The following is a 22,661-nucleotide window of genomic DNA, read 5'->3' on the forward strand; positions in this document are numbered from 1 at the left end:
TTGATTGCTATCAGGATGTGAAGATACGTTCAACCAGTATAGTAAAAACAATTCTGGAAAAGATTGCACACCCTAGCTTTAAAGGAATATTACCAAAACAAAAATTTAAAAAAATAAAAAATATTCAACTAGTCCTTCCTTTTCTGGAGGGACTTTGAAATCGAGGATACAATGAAGCACTTACAATGGAAGTGAATGGGGTTGTTTAAATTTGTTTTAAAAAATGTTTTTAAAATTGTCGTTTTAGGGTTTCAGCATTACAACTTCATGGAAAAGTAGTTCTAAAACTGGATACAACTTTACACAGAAAAGGTTAGTACACAGTTTTATCACACAAAAATCACGTTAACACACATAATTGTGGCTACACTTTTGAAACAGTGAGTATTTTAATGTTTACAGATTGGCCCCATTGACTTCCATTGTAAATGTCTCACTGTAACACAGATTTTAGCTTCTTTTTTTTTTAAAGAAAAGGAGGAACGAGACGAAATAAATTTTTGTGGTCATCAACATTATGCCACAAATGCTCGATTGAGCCTAATTTATATTGAACCCGGAATATTCCTTTAAGCTTAAATAAATGACATTAGACAGTTCACATATGTGGGTAAGCAATGAACTTCTGACTTTCAACGTTTTAAGACATGATTATTTTAGCACTTCTTGTTGGAGACTGTAGGACAAAGACACACTTTTCATTACATTAAATGACATAAAAGTTGGTTTATTGCATGCCATTTTTGTATTGGGAATCTGTATGACACCATTTTAAGACAAGACATTCAAATTATTTACTGTGTATGGTACATGCTAACGCGACTGTAACTTCAAACTGAGGTCAACAACTAAGAAAACACAATATAACAAGACTGCAAAATGGTCTACTAACACCAGTGCATACTACAGTATACATACTGTAATTAGTCTAAATCATCTAAAAATGCATGTATACAGTATAACATATCAAATAATGTCCTAAATTTTCCATTGTGAAACCACTTCTTAATCATAGGCACAAATGGAGCATGCCAATGTATAATTCCAGGAGGTATTAAATGCCAACACATACATTGGCAAGAGTGGTTTGGGCTTAGAAACTTGTGTGAAATTCAGACATGGATTTTCTAAAATCTCATGTCACTCATTTGGGAATGCATCTCTCCAACTTTTCCTAATGGAGGGGGAAACCCTGGGAAATGCACAGCATTCATATGAACACATTTTTACAGTTTGCATTTACATTAAATTACATGCAAGTGCATTCAGTGTTAGAATAACTGAAATGAAATAAAAATAGATGCTATTTATTTTCTTTAGCCACATTCACACTAATTCATTTCGCTTTAATAACTCATTTTCAGTGCAGAAAAATGCTGTTCTAGCGTGGGTGTGAGGCGTAAACTACGCAAAATGAATGCGTTTTCAAACGTAAACCTATCAGTGTGGATGTGGCCTCAGTCTGTGCACGCCATTCCAAAGAAAGAGTTTTTGTCTTCGTAATATTTTATCAGAATGTAATAACTTGCTCCGCTCCGCTCCCTTTCCATGGAATAAAGAAAGGCATATGGGTTTTATTTCATTTTTGGGTGAAATATACTGTACCTTGAAGACCACAGCTCTCCCGTGTTTCAATGTACATGCAATAAGGAGTATTCCAGACACTTCCAAAAACGGATGGCAGATATTACGCAGAGGAATTTTTCAGTAAATCGTTTCAGGCTAGACCCAGTGTGGTTTCCAATTCACCCTACTGCAACACATTTCTGAAGTAACTGGTTTTGATAGCTAACTGGCAGCCAGTCGACAAGGCCAGACAGATCCCCCGTCCCAACAGCGATTAATTAAAGCATTGTGCACTACACAAGGTCCAAGAAGTTGCGTTTTCAACAGCGCTCCAATTCAAAAGCAACATCTGGGCTGAATCCAAACCTCTCAAGTACAGACGACGGTAGAGACAAACGACTCTCCGTAATTCACTCTGGACATTTCTACACCGTCCCCTGATTCAAAAGTGATGGAAGGCGTTAAACACCAATGACTTATGCGAAATAAAAGAACGGAAAATAGAATGTAGCGCAACAGACTGCCAACAAACAAATCCAGAAATCATGTTGAGTGGAAACAACATTGCAGCCAAATGTACGTCCCTCTCTGAATTGAGATTGATGCACATGTTCAGAATGACCTTCGTAATAATTCATTAATCCTACATTTTTTCTTTTCCAAATTACAGGTTTTGTAGTGTTTGTTGAGGCAAGCATCAATATGAGTCTATGCTTTAACTAAGGTTAGTGATCACCACAAGTGAGAGTTTCTTCTTTGGGCAATTTGATGTTCCCGAGATTGATTTTCATCCAAACGAACAGATATCACCTTTTACGGTTTCGATGTTCTATGAAGGTCACATTAAAACTGAATTGGAAACTTTTTAGCGGGTGATCATCATTTATTTTTGGTACTTTTCAAATCACTTTCATGTCTAGATTTGACTGTTTTAGTCTTCAGACCCAGACTTTCAATATTAAACGATGAAAATCCATTAAAAATATATTCATTATTGCATGTTTAAAACTGTAATAATCTATACAAATGTCAATATTTATTGTGTGAAAATGATTTCTATACATTTAAAAAAACTGTCCCACTGTTGTGACGTAATTTCCATCACAGCAATAATATTTTCCCCTAATAAAGTTTTTAAAAAAGTTAGTGTACTTGTTAACCAAGTGGACAAAAGTGCCAATGAAGAGCATGCTTGAGATGAAATATGAGACAAAACAAAGAATAATCAAGGGAAATATCAAATATTTGTATTGCCCATTATTTCCAATCCATCTGTAATTTTGCTAAATTATCAAAAAAGTGTGAAAATATGATTTAACTGTGTGTATTTAGTAGAGGTAGACCGATATGTCAGTTTTACCGATTAATCGGTGCCGATAGTTGCATTTTGGCACTTCCGGTTATCGGCAAAAATCAATGTCGATATTTTTTTTCTCTGTGTTCCTTAACCCCTTAAACTCTATGAACTTTTCACGCTATATCGCGAAAAAGTTTACGGTTAAAATGTTAAAGTCTCTATATATATAAGTCAGGCATATGAGGTATCATTTGAAAGCTTAGAATCTGAACTTTTCAGAGATCAATTCTGCATTTGTTACTTAAAATAGCAAAATAAGACCTTAAAACATTCGCGTTGAAAATATGCCATCCAGAAGGAGAAGCATGCAAAACAAATCATCGTAAAATATGTTTTTGACTATTTATGATAACATTTATATCTTCGCAAAGAAGAGGATATCAGCTTTCTAATGACACTTAGATTGAGCTTGTAGTCCACTCAGAGGCCGAGTTATTCAATGAAACAACAAGGGTGGTGCATGAACTGAAAATTAGACTGAATGTCTATGGACGAGCACATCTGTGAGTGCTAAAATGCGTTAGAGCGCCACCTACATTTCAGATCTGTATATTGTGATGGAATATGATAGAGAAAAAATATTTTTTCTAGTGCTTACTGCCACCTAGTGCAATCAAATGAGACTTTTCAAAGTGAGGTAGAGTGAATAGAACCAAAATTACATGTTTACAAAGTTAGGACAACAAAAAAAATTTTTTAAATTCTGTTTAGGATAAGATTAAAAACATATACAATATTTTTCATAAATAATTATAGTCTTTTTTTTAATTATTTGGGCAGTTCTCTGAAAAATTTAAATTAAATTAAATTGCAATTAGTCCACAATATGTGTGAATGGTGAGCTTTTCAATTTGAGTGTGAAAAATTGCAGGCGGCAGCTCAAGAAGGCTCCAGAGTTTAAGGGGTTGATATTCATCCATATTTTTATCCTCATTTCAATGCATATTTTGTTATTTTGATTATATAATCAAGTGTTCTAAATTGAAGTGAGGGCATGCAACAAAAATGCAACTATATGGAAACGTGACCTGTCAGCAACTATACCTTCATAATAGCTATTCATATTAATAATAATAAACCTTAGTCCACATTTATCCTCATCTGGTGAATATAGATCACTGTAACAGAGCAAAGTCTCCTTCATTTCAAAATAAGAGTCCCTTGTGTGTTTAGGGCTTGTTTATAGTTAAAAGTCCCGCATTATGCACCAAATTTGCATTTTTTTCTCATTATTATTGAGATTTTATTTATTTTGGACTCTTGTTGCCTCTGTGTCTGTGCCCATCTCAGTAAGAAAAAACTAAGACCGTTCATTTATATCAGTGGTTCCCAAAGTGTGACACGGCACTGCAGGGGAGGCGCAGGGAGACGGTGGGATCGGAGGAGAAGAAATTATATGATATATTCAAATTCCTCTTGCTTTTGCTGTTTTATAAGCGCTAACTATGCTTCTCATCTGGAATGTGGATGAGCGCGGGGTGCTTAAAGACTGGTTTCACGTGAGTGTTGTGCGATCCACCGAGAATCACACGCGAGACGTGCTCTGCTCTCTCCCGACTTCCCTCGAAATGTGAGTGTTGACAGGATAGCGCAGAGCGGATCATACGACTGTCTCATTAAACTGGGCTTCTGTCAATATCGTGGTGCAGATGACAAAACGTATGTGACCCATTTGATCAATCATCATCAACACCCTTATAATATAATATTTATCACAGTAAACTGTAACCGAAGTTTCATTACAACTGTGTTAAATGTGTTCAGGCTATTATTTTTTAACAAACAAACAATTTATTTTTTAAGAAAGACTAACTACCTAACTAACCACTGTAATGAGGAGACATCCATGGTCTTTCTTGTGATTATGGCATTACAAAGGCAACTGTTAAACAGTGAAAGAACTATGGTAAACATTAGGGCAAGTACAATGTTGAATAAAAGTTTGGACCTTTATAAATTATTAACAAACTCATGTGTGCTACTTTAATACATTTCTTGTTCTGATAATTAGGATACAAACTGGCCTGGTTTGGCGTCGGATGTTCCTATAATTGAAATGTTTCCCAAATCATTAAGAGTCTGGTGAAAGGAAAACAGTATCTGTTTTGGAGTATGTAACAAACATTTCCTCTATAGAAGTACAGTTCCCAAATCAGTAATGTGGTTTACTCATGAATATTATAACTAGGCCTATAAAATAAGGTGTTAAGTTCATTTGACTTCCCACAGCACCTTGAAGTACAAAAACTCAAATTCAGAGGTTTCTAGATGCTCAGATGATCAAATAAATCATATTCATTACAAACATGAAATGCAATTACATATCTTATATAATAATTGCAGTTAGGAAAAAACTAAAAACAATTAATGTGCAGCACATTTTTAACTCTTTCAAAATTAGTTATTTGTAATTAGTTACAATTACAGTTGAACAAAATTACATCAACTTTAGTTTTATCGGGGGCCTGGGTAGCTCAGCGATTAAAGACCCTGACTACCACCCTTGGAGTCGAGAGTTCGAATCCAGGGCGTGCTGAGTGACTCCAGTCAGGTTTCCTAAGCAACCAAATTGGCCTGGTTGCTAGGGAGGGTAGAGTCACATGGGGTAACCTCCTCGTGGTCACTATAATGTGGTTCTTGGTGGGGCGCGTGGTGAGTTGTGCGTGGATGCCGCAGAGAATAGCGTGAAGCCTTCACGTGCACTACGTCTCCACGGTAAAGTGCTCAACAAGCCACGTGATAAGATGCGTGGATTGACGGTCTCAGACGCGGAGGCAACTGAGATTCGTCCTCCGCCACCCGGATTGAGGCGAGTCACTACGCCACCACGAGGACTTAGAGCGCATTGGGAATTGGGCGTTCCAAATTGGGGAGAAAATGGAAAAAAAAAAAAACTTTCGTTTTATCTTTGTATTCTTGTTTACAGAGACAATAAATAGCTTTTTGTATGACTATGCAACAATTACAACTCATTTTACTATAAAATGTGCGAAGGGATTGGCGGGGGGGGGGGGGGGGGGGGCTGACATTTTGAAAAAGCTTGACTGAAACAGTTTGGGAACCACTGATTTATATAAATCAGGCGCATGGTGAATTGAGCGTGGGGCGCATGGTGAATTGAGCGTGGTTGCCGCAGTGGATGGCGTGAAGCCTCCATACGCGCTATGTCTCCGTGGCAATGCGCTCAACAAGCCATGTGATAAGATGCGTGGGCAACTGGGATTCGTCCTCTGCCACCCGGACTGAGGCGAATTACTATGCGACCACGGGGACTTAGAGCACATTGGGAATTGGGCATTCCAAATTGGGAGAAAAAGGGAAACCCCCCCCCCAAAAAAAAACCTCATTTCCATAAGCATCAAATCCAGCACAGAATTCTATTAAACAATGAATGAAAAGAATTTAAGATGTGCTGGAAATGACACAAAAATGACAGAAATCTCACGTGATGCATGTTTATACATTGGTAGTAGACAAATGAAACAGAGGTCGACCGATAGTGGACTTTGCCGATACTGATAACTAATGTGGCGGAAAAGGCCGATAACCGATTAATCGGCCGATAGTTTTTAAAATCAATTCATAGAATGTTACAACATTTTCTTAGTCGGCACAGACAAAGAGGTCAGAGTCCAAAATGAATTAAATCCCAGATGTAGTTTATTTTTCAACCAAAATCCCAATAATAATCAGAATAAAAAAGAAGATTGGGTGCATAACGCGGGACTTTTAACACTAAACAAGCCTGAAACACACCAGGGACTTTTATTTTGAAATGACGTAGACTTGGCTCTGTTACAATGCTCTTTATTTAATATTTACCAAATTAAGCTTTTTATAGCCTACATATTATTATTATTCACAAATCACATTTTTCTTTGCATGACCTCGCTTCAATTTAAAAAAATACTAATAATAATTTAAAAAAACTAATTTTCAGAGAAACACAGAGGAATAAAAAAAACTATCGACACCGATTTTTGTCGATATCCGATAGTTCCAAAAAGCAACTATCGGCACCGATTAATCGATAAAACTGATATATCGGTCTACCGCTAAAATCAAATAAACTAGTGTGAAACATCTTTTAACTTCTAGAATTCACTTTCTAGAGGTTGCCCAAAATTGCCCCAAAAAAAGAATATGGCTAAAATTGAACAAACACCCAATAATAATTCAACAACGTATTAAACTTCAGTGTGTAATTTGCACCATTTGTGCAACAGACATGAATGATACCTCAAATCATGTGGCTTGTTGAGGAGAGGAGTGCTATTACTTTTATAAGCAATCGGACTTAAAATTTTATCGCCTGGTGGACAATAAAACTGGGTGAAAAAATTAGAAAGACTTACACTGAAGGAGGAACTCAAGTCATATCTAGAGACAAGGGCGTAGATTTGGCTTGAACAGTCTTGGTAAATTTTACACGTGGAAACACCTTCTTGCCTTCGGAAAATGTTAAAAAAGTCCCAACTAATCATTCTCCCATGTTCCCATTTGGAGAAGCAACATCTGTAAAGGAACATTGATCATCGCCACAGCTGAGACCAAACAAGAAAAAACGCCCGACAGGAATTACACTAACCTCAGTCCAACCACATCAGCGATGAGAAAACATTCTCCCTGTGAAACACGTCTATTACAATATCCATTAATCACGGCCTCAGATTCCACACTGGCGTGGAGTTTTTCAAAAATTCCACTCTTTCCACAATTTCAAAGCATTACACTTCAGTTTTATGCTTGTAAAAGGAGTTTTGCCTCATAAAACACATCATAATAATATTCCACAGATTTTGAATGCACTGTTAGTCAATTTGGATAAAAGTCTCAAATAATTCAATCTAAATACTTATAGGTTCAAAGTCACCCATTTCAGTCTATGGGTCTGATCGCATAGAAAAGTAATAGCACGACTCTTCTCAACAAACGTGAGATTTGCTTTATAAACACCACTAATTACTCTACAGCCGTTATTTTTCCAGTCCACCCAGTCAAATTCAACTTACTGGATACTGTTGATCCATGTTGTGCTTTTAAACACCCACAAAGTGACAATTATTCACCAGCTGTGTTAGGCGTTCACTAACTGTGCCATTCACTGATCTATAAAACTGGCAGCAGATATTACCATCTACATACACTCCCAAAAGTTTGAACACACTTACTCATTCTTTATTAATACTGTTTTTACAGGGGGTCTGGGTAGCTCAGTGAGTATCGACGCTGACTACCACCGCTGGAGTCACGAGCTTGAATCCAGGGTGTGCTGAGTGACTCCAGCCAGGTCTCCTAAGCAACCAAATTGGCCCAGTTGCTAGGGAGGGTAGAGTCATATGGGGTAACCTCCTCGTGGTCGCCATAATGTGGTTCTTGCTCTTGGTGTGGCATGTGGTGAGTTGTGCGTGGATGCCGCGGAGAATAATGTGAAGCCTCCACACGCGCTATGTCTCCACGGTAAAGTGCTCAACAAGCCACGTGATAAGATGCACGGATTGACGGTCTCAGACGCAGAGGCAACTGAGATTCGTCCTCCACCAACCGGATTGAGGCGAGTCACTATGCCACCACGAGGACTTAGAGCACAATGGGAATTGGGCGTTCCAAATTGGGGAGAAAAAAATAAAATACTGTTTTTACACATTTTAGAACAAATAAGTCATCAAAACTACAGAAGAGTACAAATGAAAATATGGGAATTATGTAGTGACCAAAATGTTTAAACCAATCAGCTGTTGACAGCTATTCCATCACTATCTGACTGTATTCATCTATTTCCAAAATTGCATGTATTGAAATTGTAGTTTTGTGAAGAAATGCATACATAGACACAATTTGTCTACAAAGCCAATTTCAAGCATTTATAAGCATAAGCCTTTGGTCGAAAGGCTTTTTAAGCAATGTTCCACGTTCAAAACAAGTTAACAGCATTTGTGCAAACTTTTACGCAAATTAATTTCCGTCGTTCATTAAAAAAAACAACAACTAATATGCCGATTACGGTGAGGCACTTACAATGGAAGTCAGTGGGGTCAATCAATAAACATTAAAATACATGGACAAAATAAATACACACAAAATTTCAAAAGTACAGCCACAAGATGTAAACTTTATACATGTTAACATGATTTCAGTGTGATAAAATCACTTACTAACCTTCTGTGTGAAGCTACATCCAATATTGCAACTTCGTTGTCATGGCGACATAACACCAGTAAACCCTGTAATCTGGTAAATGCCGTAACGATGGTAAATCCCTGATTTTATTACACTAAAATCTTGTTAACACATATAATGTTAATAATGGGGCAGTGGTGGCTCAGCAGTTGAGGCTCTAGGTTACTGACCAGAAGGTCAGGGGTTCAAGCCCCAGCACTGCCAAAATGCCACTGTTGGTCCCTTGAGCAAGGCCCTTAACCCTATCTGCTCCAGGGGTGCTCTGACCCCAGCTTAGCTGGGATATGCAAAAAAAATTATTCCACTATATATGTTCAAAAATGTGTGACAAAAGGTATACTTTTAAAACAGTGTATCTGAACATTTACAGCCATTGTGAGTACAGTACTTCACCGTAATCACTGTTTTCACTCCGTTTTAAATTAACGAGGGGCGAGTTGAAATACATTTTTGTGGTAAGTAACATTATGCCACAAATGCTGTCAATTGAGCTTAACTTGTTTGAACCTGAAATATTCCTTTAAGATCATAATCATATATTACTTAATTAATTCATACAGTTGTGTCCAAATGTTTTGTGGCAGTGCAGGACAGCGAAACGTTTGCATTTCAGGTGGACATTAATGTAAAAATGTTTTACTATTGACATAAGCGACTTAACCATTAAACCATTTTCATTAAAAAAACGTAATTGTGTGCTCCTAATTAACAACATGTGCGTGAGTGGCCGGTGTTGGGAAAGTTTCCTCAGAGCGAAGTGGGAGCTGGTTATTTAAGACAAACCTCCAGACAGAGGGAAACTCCTACCTTTGTTTTGTCACTTGGACTGACCCCCAGTTCCAGCAACCTGTCAACGACAGACAAACGGCTCTCTCGCACAGCGACCATCAGCAGACTCAAGCCCGACAGCTGAGGGAAAACAATGGAATAAATAATCATGAAGCAAGTCAATATTTCACTGCAGAAAGTGGCACCAGATTCAGATCAAAATCTCTGAGAGTGCTCCTGAATTTAGTGGGGGTGCAACACCCAGATAGCACACGTACATCTCCGATATGTCTGTTTAAGAGCGTTTCATGTGAAAAGCATTGCATTTTAATTCATCTAAATCATACGTACATCACCAAGACATCTATTTGATGTGTGTGTTTACATCTGGAGTATTTTTAACGCTATTTGCTTTGCAACGTTTCCTCTCGGATATCAATAAGACATTCAGCAGATGTCTTTGTGACGTTTATGATTAAGAATGTTTGTAAATCTGATATTTTTAAGATGTTCATCAGATGTTCATAAGAATGTGCAAAGAAAATGACAGTTTTGAGATTTTAAACTTCAGGATTCAATTTGTTTTGCATCCATATGTATGTATGGTGTATAATAATGCAATGGCAATGCACACTTAAGTTTATCTTGCAATTAAAGCTTGATTTGAATTGAATGCACATTTGATCCTATTATTAAAAAAAAGTCCACTGTAAAACTGAAGATTTTACCCAACTTTTAATTACAGAATGTCCACTGATTTTATGGCATGCAAACATATACTTAAAATGTGTTTTTAATTGATTCACAGCCCTACTTTTAAGTGAACGAATCATTTTCGTTCTCTTGTTTCGGTTATGAATGACTCTGTGCTTTACGAATCACTTGAATCAATGAATCACCGACTCACTCGATCATAACACATTAAAGATGCTCATTTTGTAGACATCTACAAGCATAAAGGTGTAGAATCTGCAGAAATGGTGAATGAATGAATATTTTATATGTTAATGTTTTTTTTTAAATGTACCATGATTAATCGCGATTAATCACAGAAAACTGTGCGATTAATTAGTTTAAAAAATGATCGATTAACAGCCCTACTTTTAAGTGAACGAATCATATTCATTCTCGTTTCAGTTATGAATGACTCGGTGTTTTATGAATCACTTGAATCAATGAATCACCGACTCACTCGATCATAGCACATTAAAGATGCTCATTTTGTAGACATCTTCAAGCATAAAGGTGTAATCTGCAGAAATGGTGAATGAATGAATATTTTTGGTGAATGAATTCAAAAGGCTTGATACCGATGATACTTGTATCAAAGATTTATACAAGTAAATATGTGTCTAATTTAACTGTATCTGCAAAAACAACTGAATATTTTAACGTACATATTTAATCATTTAAAATAAATGATGATTCTAGCAAGTTCTTTCAGATCAAGTATAAAGTAAATATATTTATGATTATATGTTAATGTTTTTTTTTTAAAATGTACCATGATTAATTGCGATTAATCACAGAAAACTGTGCGATTAATTAGTTTAAAAAATGATCGATTAACAGCCCTACTTTTAAGTGAACGAATCGTTTGGTTATGAACGACACTGTGTTTTACGAATCACTTGAATCAATGACTCACTCGATCACTTTTAAGTGAACGAATCATTTTCGTTCTCTTGTTCGGTTAGTAACACCTCAGTGTTTAACGAATCACTTGAATCATCGACTCACTCGATCACAACACATTAAAGATGCTCATTTTGTAGACATCTGCTAGCATAAAGATGTAGAATCTGCAGAAATGGTGACTGAATTACTATTTTTGGTAAACAAATTAAAAAAAAAATGATCGATTAACAGCCCTACTTTCAAGTGAACGAATCATATTCATTCTCTAGTTTCGGTTATGAACGACTCTGTGCTTTATGAATCATTTGAATCAATGAATCACCGACTCACTCGATCATAATACATTAAAGATGCTCATTTTGTAGCCACATATTAGCATAAAGGTGTAATCTGCAGAAATGGTGACTGGGTTAATATTTTTGGTGAACGAGTTCAAAAGAATCGACTCGCTGTGATTCACACCCCCGTAATACCGGTGAAGTAGAATCGAAGACCGAACAAACTCCATACATCCAAATGAACACTGAAAAATGGCTCAGAAAAGTGAAGTTAGTTCTGAGAAAAGCTCTTGCATCATCTAGCAGGTTCCACTTACTTTAATGTTTTGTTATATAATGCATTGACTTTTTTAAAGTATTATATAATATAATAATATTACGAAATCTGGTAACTGATTACTCCTGTCTTTTTAAAACCTGCCAATAAAAAAAAAAGAAAAAAAAAAAAGAAAAAAAGAAAAGTCCTCACCTCGTCATTTTGGAAGATCTCCGGGTCTCCCTTTTCCAAAGTCTTGAGTTTCTGTTCTAATGCCACCCATTCTCCTCTGAGGGCCAGAGGCATCAGGCGCTGCGGGACCCCAGAGTTTACACAAGAGCTTTCCGACATTATAGAAGACAACACAAGCACTTCACAATAATAAAAACTCAAGGTCTATTAATGCCATAACAAATGCATTTCGACTGAAATGCTATCAAATAAAAACAGATGTTTTCTGTGCATCAGGTCTATTGCAGGTGCAGAAATAGCGGTTCCTCCCTCTTGGTAGGAGGTATAGATCACAGATTCTTCTGTCTGTCTGCACTGACTGTGTGCGGTGGGTTAAAGTTTGTAAACTCCGCCTTTAGTTCCTCCTGTTACCCTGGATTCGACAAAAAAAAAAAAAAAAAAAAAAAAAAAAAAAAAAAAGACAATGGAAAGCAGCCCAGCAGCAGCAGTCCCGAATAAAAACAGCTCTTCTTCAACTGGACTTCAGACCATCTGTCCAAATAAAACAGCAGAAGTAATTATTTTAATCGCACAGTTATTATCTGCTGTTTTTGTCATTCATCACCAAACTATGTAAACACTGTAAATGCGCAAATCTACTTAGTTAACGTTTCTATTTTAAGTTAGTGAACTGTTGCATGCTTAATTGTGAGGAATAAATGTCTTAAACATAATATGAACAACAACAGTGCGCAAGTTTGATAATTTCTGTACTCTCATTGAAGTCAGAGACAATTTAAAGATGATTACACGGTGCATGCATGAGGACTTTTAACAGCGAGTGTTGGGGACTTTTATTATGTCCACGAACCGGAAGTGCGTCGCTTGGGTTTGTTTACATCGGCCACTGCAGAATCCACGTGGATTAAAGTAAGTGTTTAGTTTAATTCATTTAAAGTTGAAGTTGAATTGATTAAGAGAAGGGAGGACAATACGTGCGTGATTTTATTGATTGCATCATGCTGAGGAAAAGGATACAATCTGTCAAGGTTATGATGTGGTCGAAAGCATGAGGTCATGCATCGAATGTTGTAACATATAAACTTTATTTAGGTTTGATTTGTATTTAATGTTGTAAGTGTATTATATATGAGTTTAACTGACATGACATTTCAAGCAGTGACATGCATACTTCCTCTAAAACTTTTTTTTTCTAATTCTAGTATAATTATTATGCATGCATTTATTTATTTTATTGGGCATACATCTTAAAAGACTTTAGATCTAAAGGTTTAAATGCTTAAATGTTTGAAATTTGTTTTGTAGACATAAAAATTGCCTACTGTATGTATGAACTCATATATATATATATATATATATATATACGCACTACCGGTCAAAAGTTTTGAAACACTTATTATAAAAAAAAAATTCTTCACATTTTGGAATAATAGTAAAGTCATCAAAACTATGGAATAACATAAATGGAACTATGGGAATTATGTTGTGACTAAACAAAATCCAAAAGAAATCATATATATATATATATATATATATATATATGTGTGTGTGTGTGTGTGTGTGTGTGTGTGTGTGTGTGTGTGATGTAAATATATGTATGCAGTGTTGGGGAGTTACAGAATACATGTAACGGGATTACATATTTAAAATACAAAATAGAAGTAACTGTATTCCACTACAGTTACAATTTAAATCATTGGTAATTAGAATAGTTACATTCAAAAAATATTTTGAAGAGATTACTTTGCATTTTATTGTCATTTGTTTAATTTAATATTTAGTCCTTTCAGATGGAAAACATTTATACATATACACTATATTGCCAAAAGTATTCGCTCATCTGCCTTTAGACGCATATGAACTTAAGTGACATCCCATTCTTAATCCATAGGGTTTAATATGACGTCGGCCCTCCCTTTGCAGCTATAACAGCTTCAACTCTTCTGGGAAGGCTTTCCACAAGGTATAGGAGTGTGTTTATGGGAATTTTTGACCATTCTTACAGAAGCGCATTTGTGAGGTCAGACACTGATGTTGGACGAGAAGGCCTGGCTCGCAGTCTTCGCTCTAATTCATCCCAAAGGTGCTCTATCGGGTTGAGGTCAGGACTCTGTGCAGGCCAGTCAAGTTCTTCCACACCAAACTCGCTCATCCATGTCTTTATGGACCTTGCTTTGTGCACTGGTGCGCAGTCATGTTGGAACAGGAAGGGGCCATCCCCAAACTGTTCCCACAAAGTTGGGAGCATGGAATTGTCCAAAATCTCTTGGTATACTGAAGCATTCAGAGTTCCTTTCACTAGAACTATGGGGCCAAGCCTAGCTCCTGAAAAACAACCCCACACCATAATCCCCCCTCCACCAAACTTCACAGTTGGCACAATGCAGTCAGACAAGTACCGTTCTCCTGGCAACCGCCAAACCCAGACTCGTCCATCAGATTGCCAGATGGAGAAGCGTGATTCGTCACTCCAGAGAACGCGTCTCCACTGCTCTAGAGTCCAGTGCTGGCGTGCTTTACACCACTGCATCCGACGCTTTGCATTGCACTTGGTGATGTATGGCTTGGATGCAGCTGCTCGGCCATGGAAACCCATTCCATGAAGCTCTCTACGCACTGTTCTTGAGCTAATCTGAAGGCCACATGAACTTTGGAGGTCTGTAGCGATTGACTCTGCAGAAAGTTGGCGACCTCTGCGCACTATGCGCCTCAGCATCCGCTGACCCCGCTCTGTCATTTTACATGGCCTACCACTTCGTGGCTGAGTTGCTGTCATTCCCAATCGCTTCCACTTTGTTAGAATACCACTGACAGTTGACTGTGGAATATTTAGTAGCGAGGAAATTTCACGACTGGACTTGTTGCACAGGTGGCATCCTATCACAGTACCACGCTGGAATTCACTGAGCTCCTGAGAGCGGCCCATTCTTTCACAAATGTTTGTAGAAGCAGTCTGCATGCCTAGGTGCTTCATTTTATACACCTGTGGCCATGGAAGTGATTGGAACACCTGAATTCAATTATTTGGATGGGTGAGCGAATACTTTTGGCAATATAGTGTAAATGATGCGATCAAAAGTGCATTTGAACAGCGGTGAAACACTTTCTTATGATGTGTTACATTCATATGAGCAGACAGAGAAGTAAGTTTGAAGTAAGTTTGGAGCAGAAGAAATACAAATAAACCTTGTGTAAATTGTCAGCTTTACACTAAGATAAAATGCTATTTCAAGCCATTTTACATGCACATGTTACCAGACACGATCATATTTTATTATCAAGAAAATTCACACTGGATCATAATTTATTTTTTTCTAGTAAGACCTTTGATATTAGGGCAAAAATCATATTCTTGATAATACTTTTATATTGTTTTCCTGTAAAAATATCTAAAAATCCTTAAAACAAGATCAGTTAGATTCAACTTGTTTTAGAAACAACACTGCATAAGATATTTAGGTTTTTCAGAGAATGTATTTTTAACATGTGTATTTTGTCTTACTGTACTGGCAGAGTTTTTATAGTCAAAACAAGTGAAAAAATCTACCAGTGCTGAAGAAGTAATCCAAAGTATTTAGATTACGTTACTGACCTTGAGTAATCTAACGAAATATGTTACAAATTACATTTTACTGCATGTATTCTGTAATCTGTAGTGGAATACATTTCAAAAGTAACCCTCACAACCCTGTGTATATGTGTGTGTGTGTGTTTGTGTTTGTGTGTGTGAATATATGTGTGTGTGTGTGTGTATATACAGTACTGAGCAAAAGTTTTAGGCACATGACAAGACCTGCTATGACTTTCTCACCTTTTTCATCGCTCATGAGTTTGCATCCCTGTAAGTTAAACATTGGAGTGGATAGTAAAAGAATAGTGGTCATCAAGTATCCAGTACTCCTTCAATACTGTTTGACATCTCAGGATGCACCTCATGAAGTTGCTTGAGAGAACGGTGTGCACAGCTGGAATCTGCACAAACAAGCTCAAAAAGCAGGGAGTTTAAATTTTCTTTGCATTTAAAATAAGTTTTGGGGGGAAAAATAATGCATTTTCTACCATAAAAAATTGACATAATGACTTTGAAAATGTCATGTGGTGTAACCATCAAGTAAAATAATTAAAATACTTTCTTTGTGCCTTAAATACATGAAAGTGTAAACAACTTAATCATTCATTTCAAACATGTTTTTCAAGAAAAAAATCATTTTTACAAATATCATACATATTTGAGTCAAGAATATCATGAATTTGTCTCAGGGTTACTCCATATGGCCTGAACAAAATGTGCATTTTAATACAAATATCAAAATATTTCATTAAAACTTTCTAAAATTTTTTTACTGTTTCTGCACGGTTACACCACATAACATTTTTTACTTTAAGCCCCAGAAAAAATATCAAAATCACTTTAAACTCAGTAACTGAATATATGTTCATCATAGAAGAGGTGTATTTAAGTCATTGTTTTGCTGTAAACAGTTTTTTTTTATTTTTATGGAAAGGTATGCAAACAATTTTACTACTTCCTGAAAGATATTAATGAAATAAGTGTTGTAAGATATCTCACCGGTCTCTGTAAACAGCAAACAAAAATGTGTCCGTGGACAATGACGCTTTCTGCCTGTCAATCATTTTGCGCGTTCTCATAGTATTGTAGTTGCAGTGAATTATTGAGGCTTAATGCCATTTTTATGCCATCTTGTTCATAACAGTTGTCAGTTGAGGGCGCTGTTCTGCAGCTGTTGTTTTTGACAACCGTTTCTGCTCGTGTTGGTCTCAATAAAGCTCATTTGGTACCTTTGCTTTGGGGAAATTTGGAGATGTTCTAGAATGGCTTACAGCACCTTTAAAACAACTTTATATATCCAGATAAAAAAAAAATACAAAAATGAGCATCACATCACTGACCAATAAATAAAGATTGAGTAGATGTGTGTCCAAACTTTTGACTGATGGTGTATGTAGATGCCAATATCTGCTGTCAGTTTTATAGCTCGGTGAAAAATACAGTTAGTCAACGCCTCTGGGGCATAATTGTGAATAATTGTCTCTTTGTGGGTGTTTAAAAGCACAGCACTGAATGAGTAGGTGTAAGACTTTTTCCAGACATGTAAATAATAAAATTAACTCAGTTTGAGATACAGTATACCCATTAAGTGATTATGCTGTTTTACCAAAGTATGATATAAGGGTATAAAAATAGCCTGCATTATTGATAATTATGTTTTTTTTTTCTTGTTTTTTTTTCACAGTGGTGAGCCGATAATTTGCTTTAGTGATCTCATGATCAGATCTTCCCTAGAAAGACTGAACAATGTCACTGAGATGCTGTCAGAGGATGTTTTTGAGACTTTATGGTGGGACTCATTTCAATGTAAAGACCTGCATGTGTTTGAGCGCCACAAAGAGAGACTACTGCACCGCAGGAGCCAATCACAGTCACAGGAGGGTTGTCATCACCGGCATTGGACTCATTTCTCCTCTCGGAACGGGAAGTGCACTACCATGGCAGCGTCTGATTGGTGGAGAGAGTGGTTTAGTTGCTTTGGATGCTGATGAGTATAAAACCGTACCTTGTAAGGTGGCTGCTCGTGTTCCGAGAGGAGATAAAGATGGAGAATTTAAAGAGGAAGCGTTTGCATCCAGAGCGGAGATTAATAGTATGTCGCCAGCCACCGTTATGGCCGTAGCTGCCGCCCACCTGGCACTAGAGGATTGTGGGTGGTATCCCAGCACCCCTGAAGAGCAGGTCTGCACCGGTGTGGCGATTGGCATGGGGATGGTGTCGCTGGACGAGATTGCTCGCACAGCCGCAGTGTTTGAAACACGCGGGTACAGCAAAGTCAGCCCGTTCTTCGTGCCACGCATCCTGGTCAACATGGCGGCCGGGCACATAAGCATCAAACACAAACTTAAGGGGCCTAATCACGCTGTATCCACCGCATGTACCACTGGAGCTCATGCTATCGGTGACGCAGCCCGTTTCATCGCTCACGGCGATGCTGCGGTGATGCTCGCGGGTGGAACCGAGGCCTGCATCAGCCCGCTTGCTATAGCCGGGTTTGCTCGTGCTCGGGCCCTCAGCACCAGCTGGAACCAGGAGCCCAGGTTGGCCTCACGCCCATTCCACCCAGAAAGAGAGGGGTTTGTGATGGGTGAAGGGGCGGCAGTGCTTGTTTTAGAGGAATATGGGCATGCCAAGCAAAGAGGTGCCCGGGTGTACGCCGAAGTGTTAGGTTATGGGCTCTCAGGAGATGCCAGTCACATAACAGCGCCAACCGCAGATGGGGACGGAGCGTTCAGGTAATACTGTCACAGCTAACAATTGAATTTATGGTTCCCAGAGCATTCTGGGAACATTAGATTTTGGTTCCCAGAAAGGACATTCTAACATTCCCTATTGGTTAGTCAGGAAAGCATTACATTACATTTAGGTTTGTAGAACGTTCCCCTGACGTTACAGTAAAGCACTTACAATGGAAGTTAATGGGGCCAGTTGATAAACATTAAAATACTGTTTGAAAAGTATATCCACAAGACGTGAACAGTATGTGTGTTAACATGATTTTAGTGTGATAAAATCACTTACTAACCTTTTCTGTGTAAAGTTATAACCAGTATAGCAACTTTGTTGTCATGACATCATAACACAGGTAAACCCTGTAATCTGATAAACGCTGCAATGCTGGTAAATTTCTGTTTGTATCACACTAAAATCCTCTAATGTTCTCCTAACGTTCTCCTAATGTTCTCCTTACCTCTTTATGACAATATTATTTTTCCAACACTGCTGTATGTCAATAATCAATCTAAAATCCATGTCTTGTTCTTATCCATTGTTTAATTGATCATTTAAAATAAGGTAAACACCAAATAATTCACATTAACATTAGAGAATGTTCTGTATAAATTCTAATTTCGATTGAAATGTCCCATTAACGTTCTGGGAATGTTAGTTTATGGTTTATAAAAAAAATAGTCTTAATTTAGTCATCTAAATTTAGTGATAATTTTCCACCCTGTTATAGGTCCTCTGTCTGAAATGCTCGGTTTTGGCCTAAGCGCCTCCTTAAAACTTTAACGTAAATGCCCACTGTTCTGATTGGCTAACATCATGCAGCCCCTCAAATTCAGCAAACTTAATCGGAAGTGAATGAACCTCGACATTATAAGACAAAATGTCAGGATTTACAAGCCTTTAGACAATTAGCTTCTGATTGGTTAATTGGAGTCAATTGGAGGTGTACCTGTGGATGTATTTTAAGGCCTACCTGGGAAAATCAAAAGAAATCAGCCAATACCTCAGAAAACAATTGTGGACCTCCACAAGTCTGGTTCATCCTTTGGAGCAATTTCCAAATGCCTGAAGGTACCACATTCATCTGTACAAACAATAGTACACAAGTATAAACACCATGGGACCACGCAGCCATCATACCGCTCAGGAAGGAGATGCATTCTGTCTCCTAGAGATGAACGTAGTTTGGTGCGAAAAGTGCAAATCAATCCTAGAACAACAGTAAAGGACCTTGTGAAGATGCTGGAGGATACAGGTAGACAAGTATCTATATCCACAGTAAAACGAGTCCTATATCGACATAACCTGAAAGGCTGCTCAGCAAGGAAGAAGCCACTGCTCCAAAACCACCATAAAAAAGCCAGACTACAGTTTGCAAGTGCACATGGGGACAAAGATCTTACTTTATGCAGAAATGTCCTCTAGTCTGATGAAACAAAAATTGAACCATCGTTATGTTTGGAGGAAAAAGGGTGAGGCTTGCAAGCCGAAGAACACCATCCCAACCGTGAAGCATGGGGGTGGCAGCATCATGTTGTGAGGGTGCCTTGCTGCAGGAGGGACTGGTGCACTTCACAAAATAGATGGCATCATGAGGAAGAAGCAACATCTCAAGACATCAGCCAGTAAGTTAAAGCTCGGTCGCAAATGAGTCTTCCAAATGGACAATGACCCTAAGCATACCTCCAAAGTTGTGGCAAAATGGCTTAAGGACAACAAAGTCAAGATATTGGAGTGGCCATCACAAGGCCCTGACCTCAATCTGATAGAAAATTTGTGGGCAGAACTGAAAAAGCGTGTGTGAGCAAGGAGGTCTACAAACCTGACTCAGTTACACCAGTTCTGTCTGGAGGAATGGGACAAAATTCCAGCAACTTATTGTGAGAAGCTTGTGGAAGGATACCCAAAACATTTGACCCAAGTTAAACAATTTAAAGGCAATGCTACCAAATACTAACAAAGTGTATGTAAACTTCTGACCCACTGGGAATGTGATGAAAGAAATAAAAGCTGAAATAAATCATTCTCTCTACTATTATTCTGACATTTCACATTCTTAAAATAAAGTAGTGATCCTAACTGACCTAAGACAGGGAATGTTTTCTATGATTAAATGTCAGGAATTGTGAAAAACTGAGTTTAAATGTATTTGGCTAAGGTGTATGTAAACTTCTGACTTCAACTGTATATTGGTTAGTATTTCTCATATAGGCATCCTTTATTCTTGTAAAACTGACAAACCATATAGCCTTGTAATAGTGTATTTATTGGATTTATATTTCATCTGTCAGAGCGTTTCTTTCTTTTTTTGTTGTTGCTATAGATCCTCAATGGCATCACATCCACCTTTTTACTCATAACAGTATGAGAGCTCCCTCTGTCTGCTCGTATGAGTAATATATCATAATGTTTCCCAGCTGTTCAAACGCTCCTCAGATTGCTTAATTTAAAAGCAAAAGTGTTTTTCAACGGAATAGACTAAATATAAAAAACGAAACCAATATAAAATGCAAAGTAATCTCTTCAGTAATCAGAATAATTTTTGAAAGTAACTGTATTCTGATTACTAACTATTTAAATTGTAACTGTAGTGGAATACAGTTAATAATATTTAGTATTTTAAATATGTAATGCCGTTACATGCATAGACCCTGCATAGAGCTTAACTTACACTGAACCCAGAACATTCCTTAATCATGGAAAAAAGGACACTATACCTTTAAGAGGAGTGACAAACTGGAGACATTTTGACCTTTTTTTATTTATTATTTTTAAACCAAGGACTTATTTTATTCTTTATTTCAGGTGCATGTCGGCTGCGATCCGTGATGCGGGAATATCCCCCTCTGACGTGACCTATATCAACGCTCATGCCACCTCCACACCACTAGGAGACGCTGCAGAGAACACAGCCATTAAAAGACTGTTTGAGGAGCATGCATACTCACTGGCAGTGTCATCTACTAAGGGTGCCACAGGTCATCTGCTGGGAGCCGCAGGTGCACTGGAGGCAGTGTTCACAGCGCTGGCGTGTTACCATGGCAACCTGCCTCCGACCCTGAATCTGGACCGAACCAAGCCAGAGTTTGACTTGAATTATGTTCCCTGCACTGCGCAGTCCTGGAACACGAGCGGCCGGAGAATCGCTCTTACCAACTCGTTTGGGTTCGGAGGAACAAATGCATCTCTCTGTCTTGCAAATGTGTAAGATGTTATTGTTGTGAATAAATACAACCTCTGGTGTGTCAATATGGGATAGCATTGATTTGATATTATATAAATCAGTAAAAGAGTTTTAATGCACTGATGGCTTTCGACAACCAAGAAGCATAGACTTAATTTACATTATTTGTTAACAAAGGCAATGTTTGGAATGGAATACTAGCATACTGCTTGATGCATACTGTGTAGTATGTACTGTATACTGCCTGCTATTTAAAAAAAAAAAAAGGTTACATTTCAAGCAGTAACATTGCTATTATTAACTATTCATAAATGTAAGGAATCCATCAGGAAATATGTAGGTTAGCATTTTTTTGTTAAGCATATATTTATTATGTAATTTATAAATTAATAAATATTGTTTATCCATAATGAGTAGGTGTTTTATTGATTGAAAATTTGCTGAAAAATAAAATGCAATAACATTTATAAAATTAAAAAAAAATACAAATAAAGAAAAAATATATAAAATAGAATTTATTATAATAATAAAAATAAAATATTTAATAATGCATAATTATACAACTATATAGTTTATAAAATGATTATTTTTTAACCCTCATATGGTGTTTGGGTCATTTTCTTTACCCATTTTGATTTTGTTTCTTTAATAAAAATGGAGTGGGCCAAGACTTGGTTACTTTTCCTATATTTGCCATCTGAACACGCACAGAAATTTGGACCGGGTTTAGGCCCCGTGACAAAAAAAGTAACACTCATGGTATTCCGGGTCATTTTTGACCTTCCATAGGAAATGAATGGAAAAGACTAAAACACAGAGCATTTTTTTTTTTTAATGTGTCAAATAAAATACATAAATCAACCACAATGCATAAAACACACACATAGAAATGAAGGGGTGAACATTTGCGCTTGTGCACACGCACAAATTAATATATTACA

At 37.3% G+C, this 22,661-nt stretch overlaps 2 protein-coding genes across 3 annotated transcripts in view; one reads left to right on the forward strand and one right to left on the reverse strand.

The window, feature by feature from the left end:
• trpn1 (transient receptor potential cation channel, subfamily N, member 1) overlaps positions 1-12,469 on the reverse strand; it is a 60,727-nt gene extending 48,258 nt beyond the window's left edge. The window contains exons 1-2 of the mRNA XM_051670943.1: positions 12,257-12,469; positions 9,911-10,012 (exon numbers count right to left, since the gene is read on the reverse strand). Coding sequence (XP_051526903.1) covers positions 9,911-10,012; positions 12,257-12,394 — 240 coding nt within the window. The 5' untranslated portion in view covers positions 12,395-12,469. The remainder of the gene's footprint in view (positions 1-9,910; positions 10,013-12,256) is intronic.
• Positions 12,470-12,827: 358 nt separating this feature from the next.
• On the forward strand, positions 12,828-22,128 carry oxsm (3-oxoacyl-ACP synthase, mitochondrial). 2 transcript variants are annotated; one of them, XM_051670983.1, is made up of 3 exons: positions 12,828-13,144; positions 17,491-18,541; positions 21,342-22,128. In XM_051670983.1, the coding sequence occupies exons 2-3, from the start codon at positions 17,553-17,555 to the stop codon at positions 21,742-21,744; spliced, it is 1,392 nt and encodes a 463-aa protein (XP_051526943.1). In that variant the 5' UTR covers positions 12,828-13,144; positions 17,491-17,552; the 3' UTR covers positions 21,745-22,128. The 2 variants fall into 2 exon arrangements, with proteins under 2 accessions (XP_051526943.1, XP_051526944.1); XM_051670984.1 differs by lacking the exon at positions 12,828-13,144 and adding an exon at positions 15,129-15,267.
• Positions 22,129-22,661: the final 533 nt, after the last annotated feature.

Source organism: Myxocyprinus asiaticus, chromosome 34, assembly GCF_019703515.2.
Source record: "Myxocyprinus asiaticus isolate MX2 ecotype Aquarium Trade chromosome 34, UBuf_Myxa_2, whole genome shotgun sequence".
Lineage (NCBI taxonomy): Eukaryota > Metazoa > Chordata > Actinopteri > Cypriniformes > Catostomidae > Myxocyprinus > Myxocyprinus asiaticus.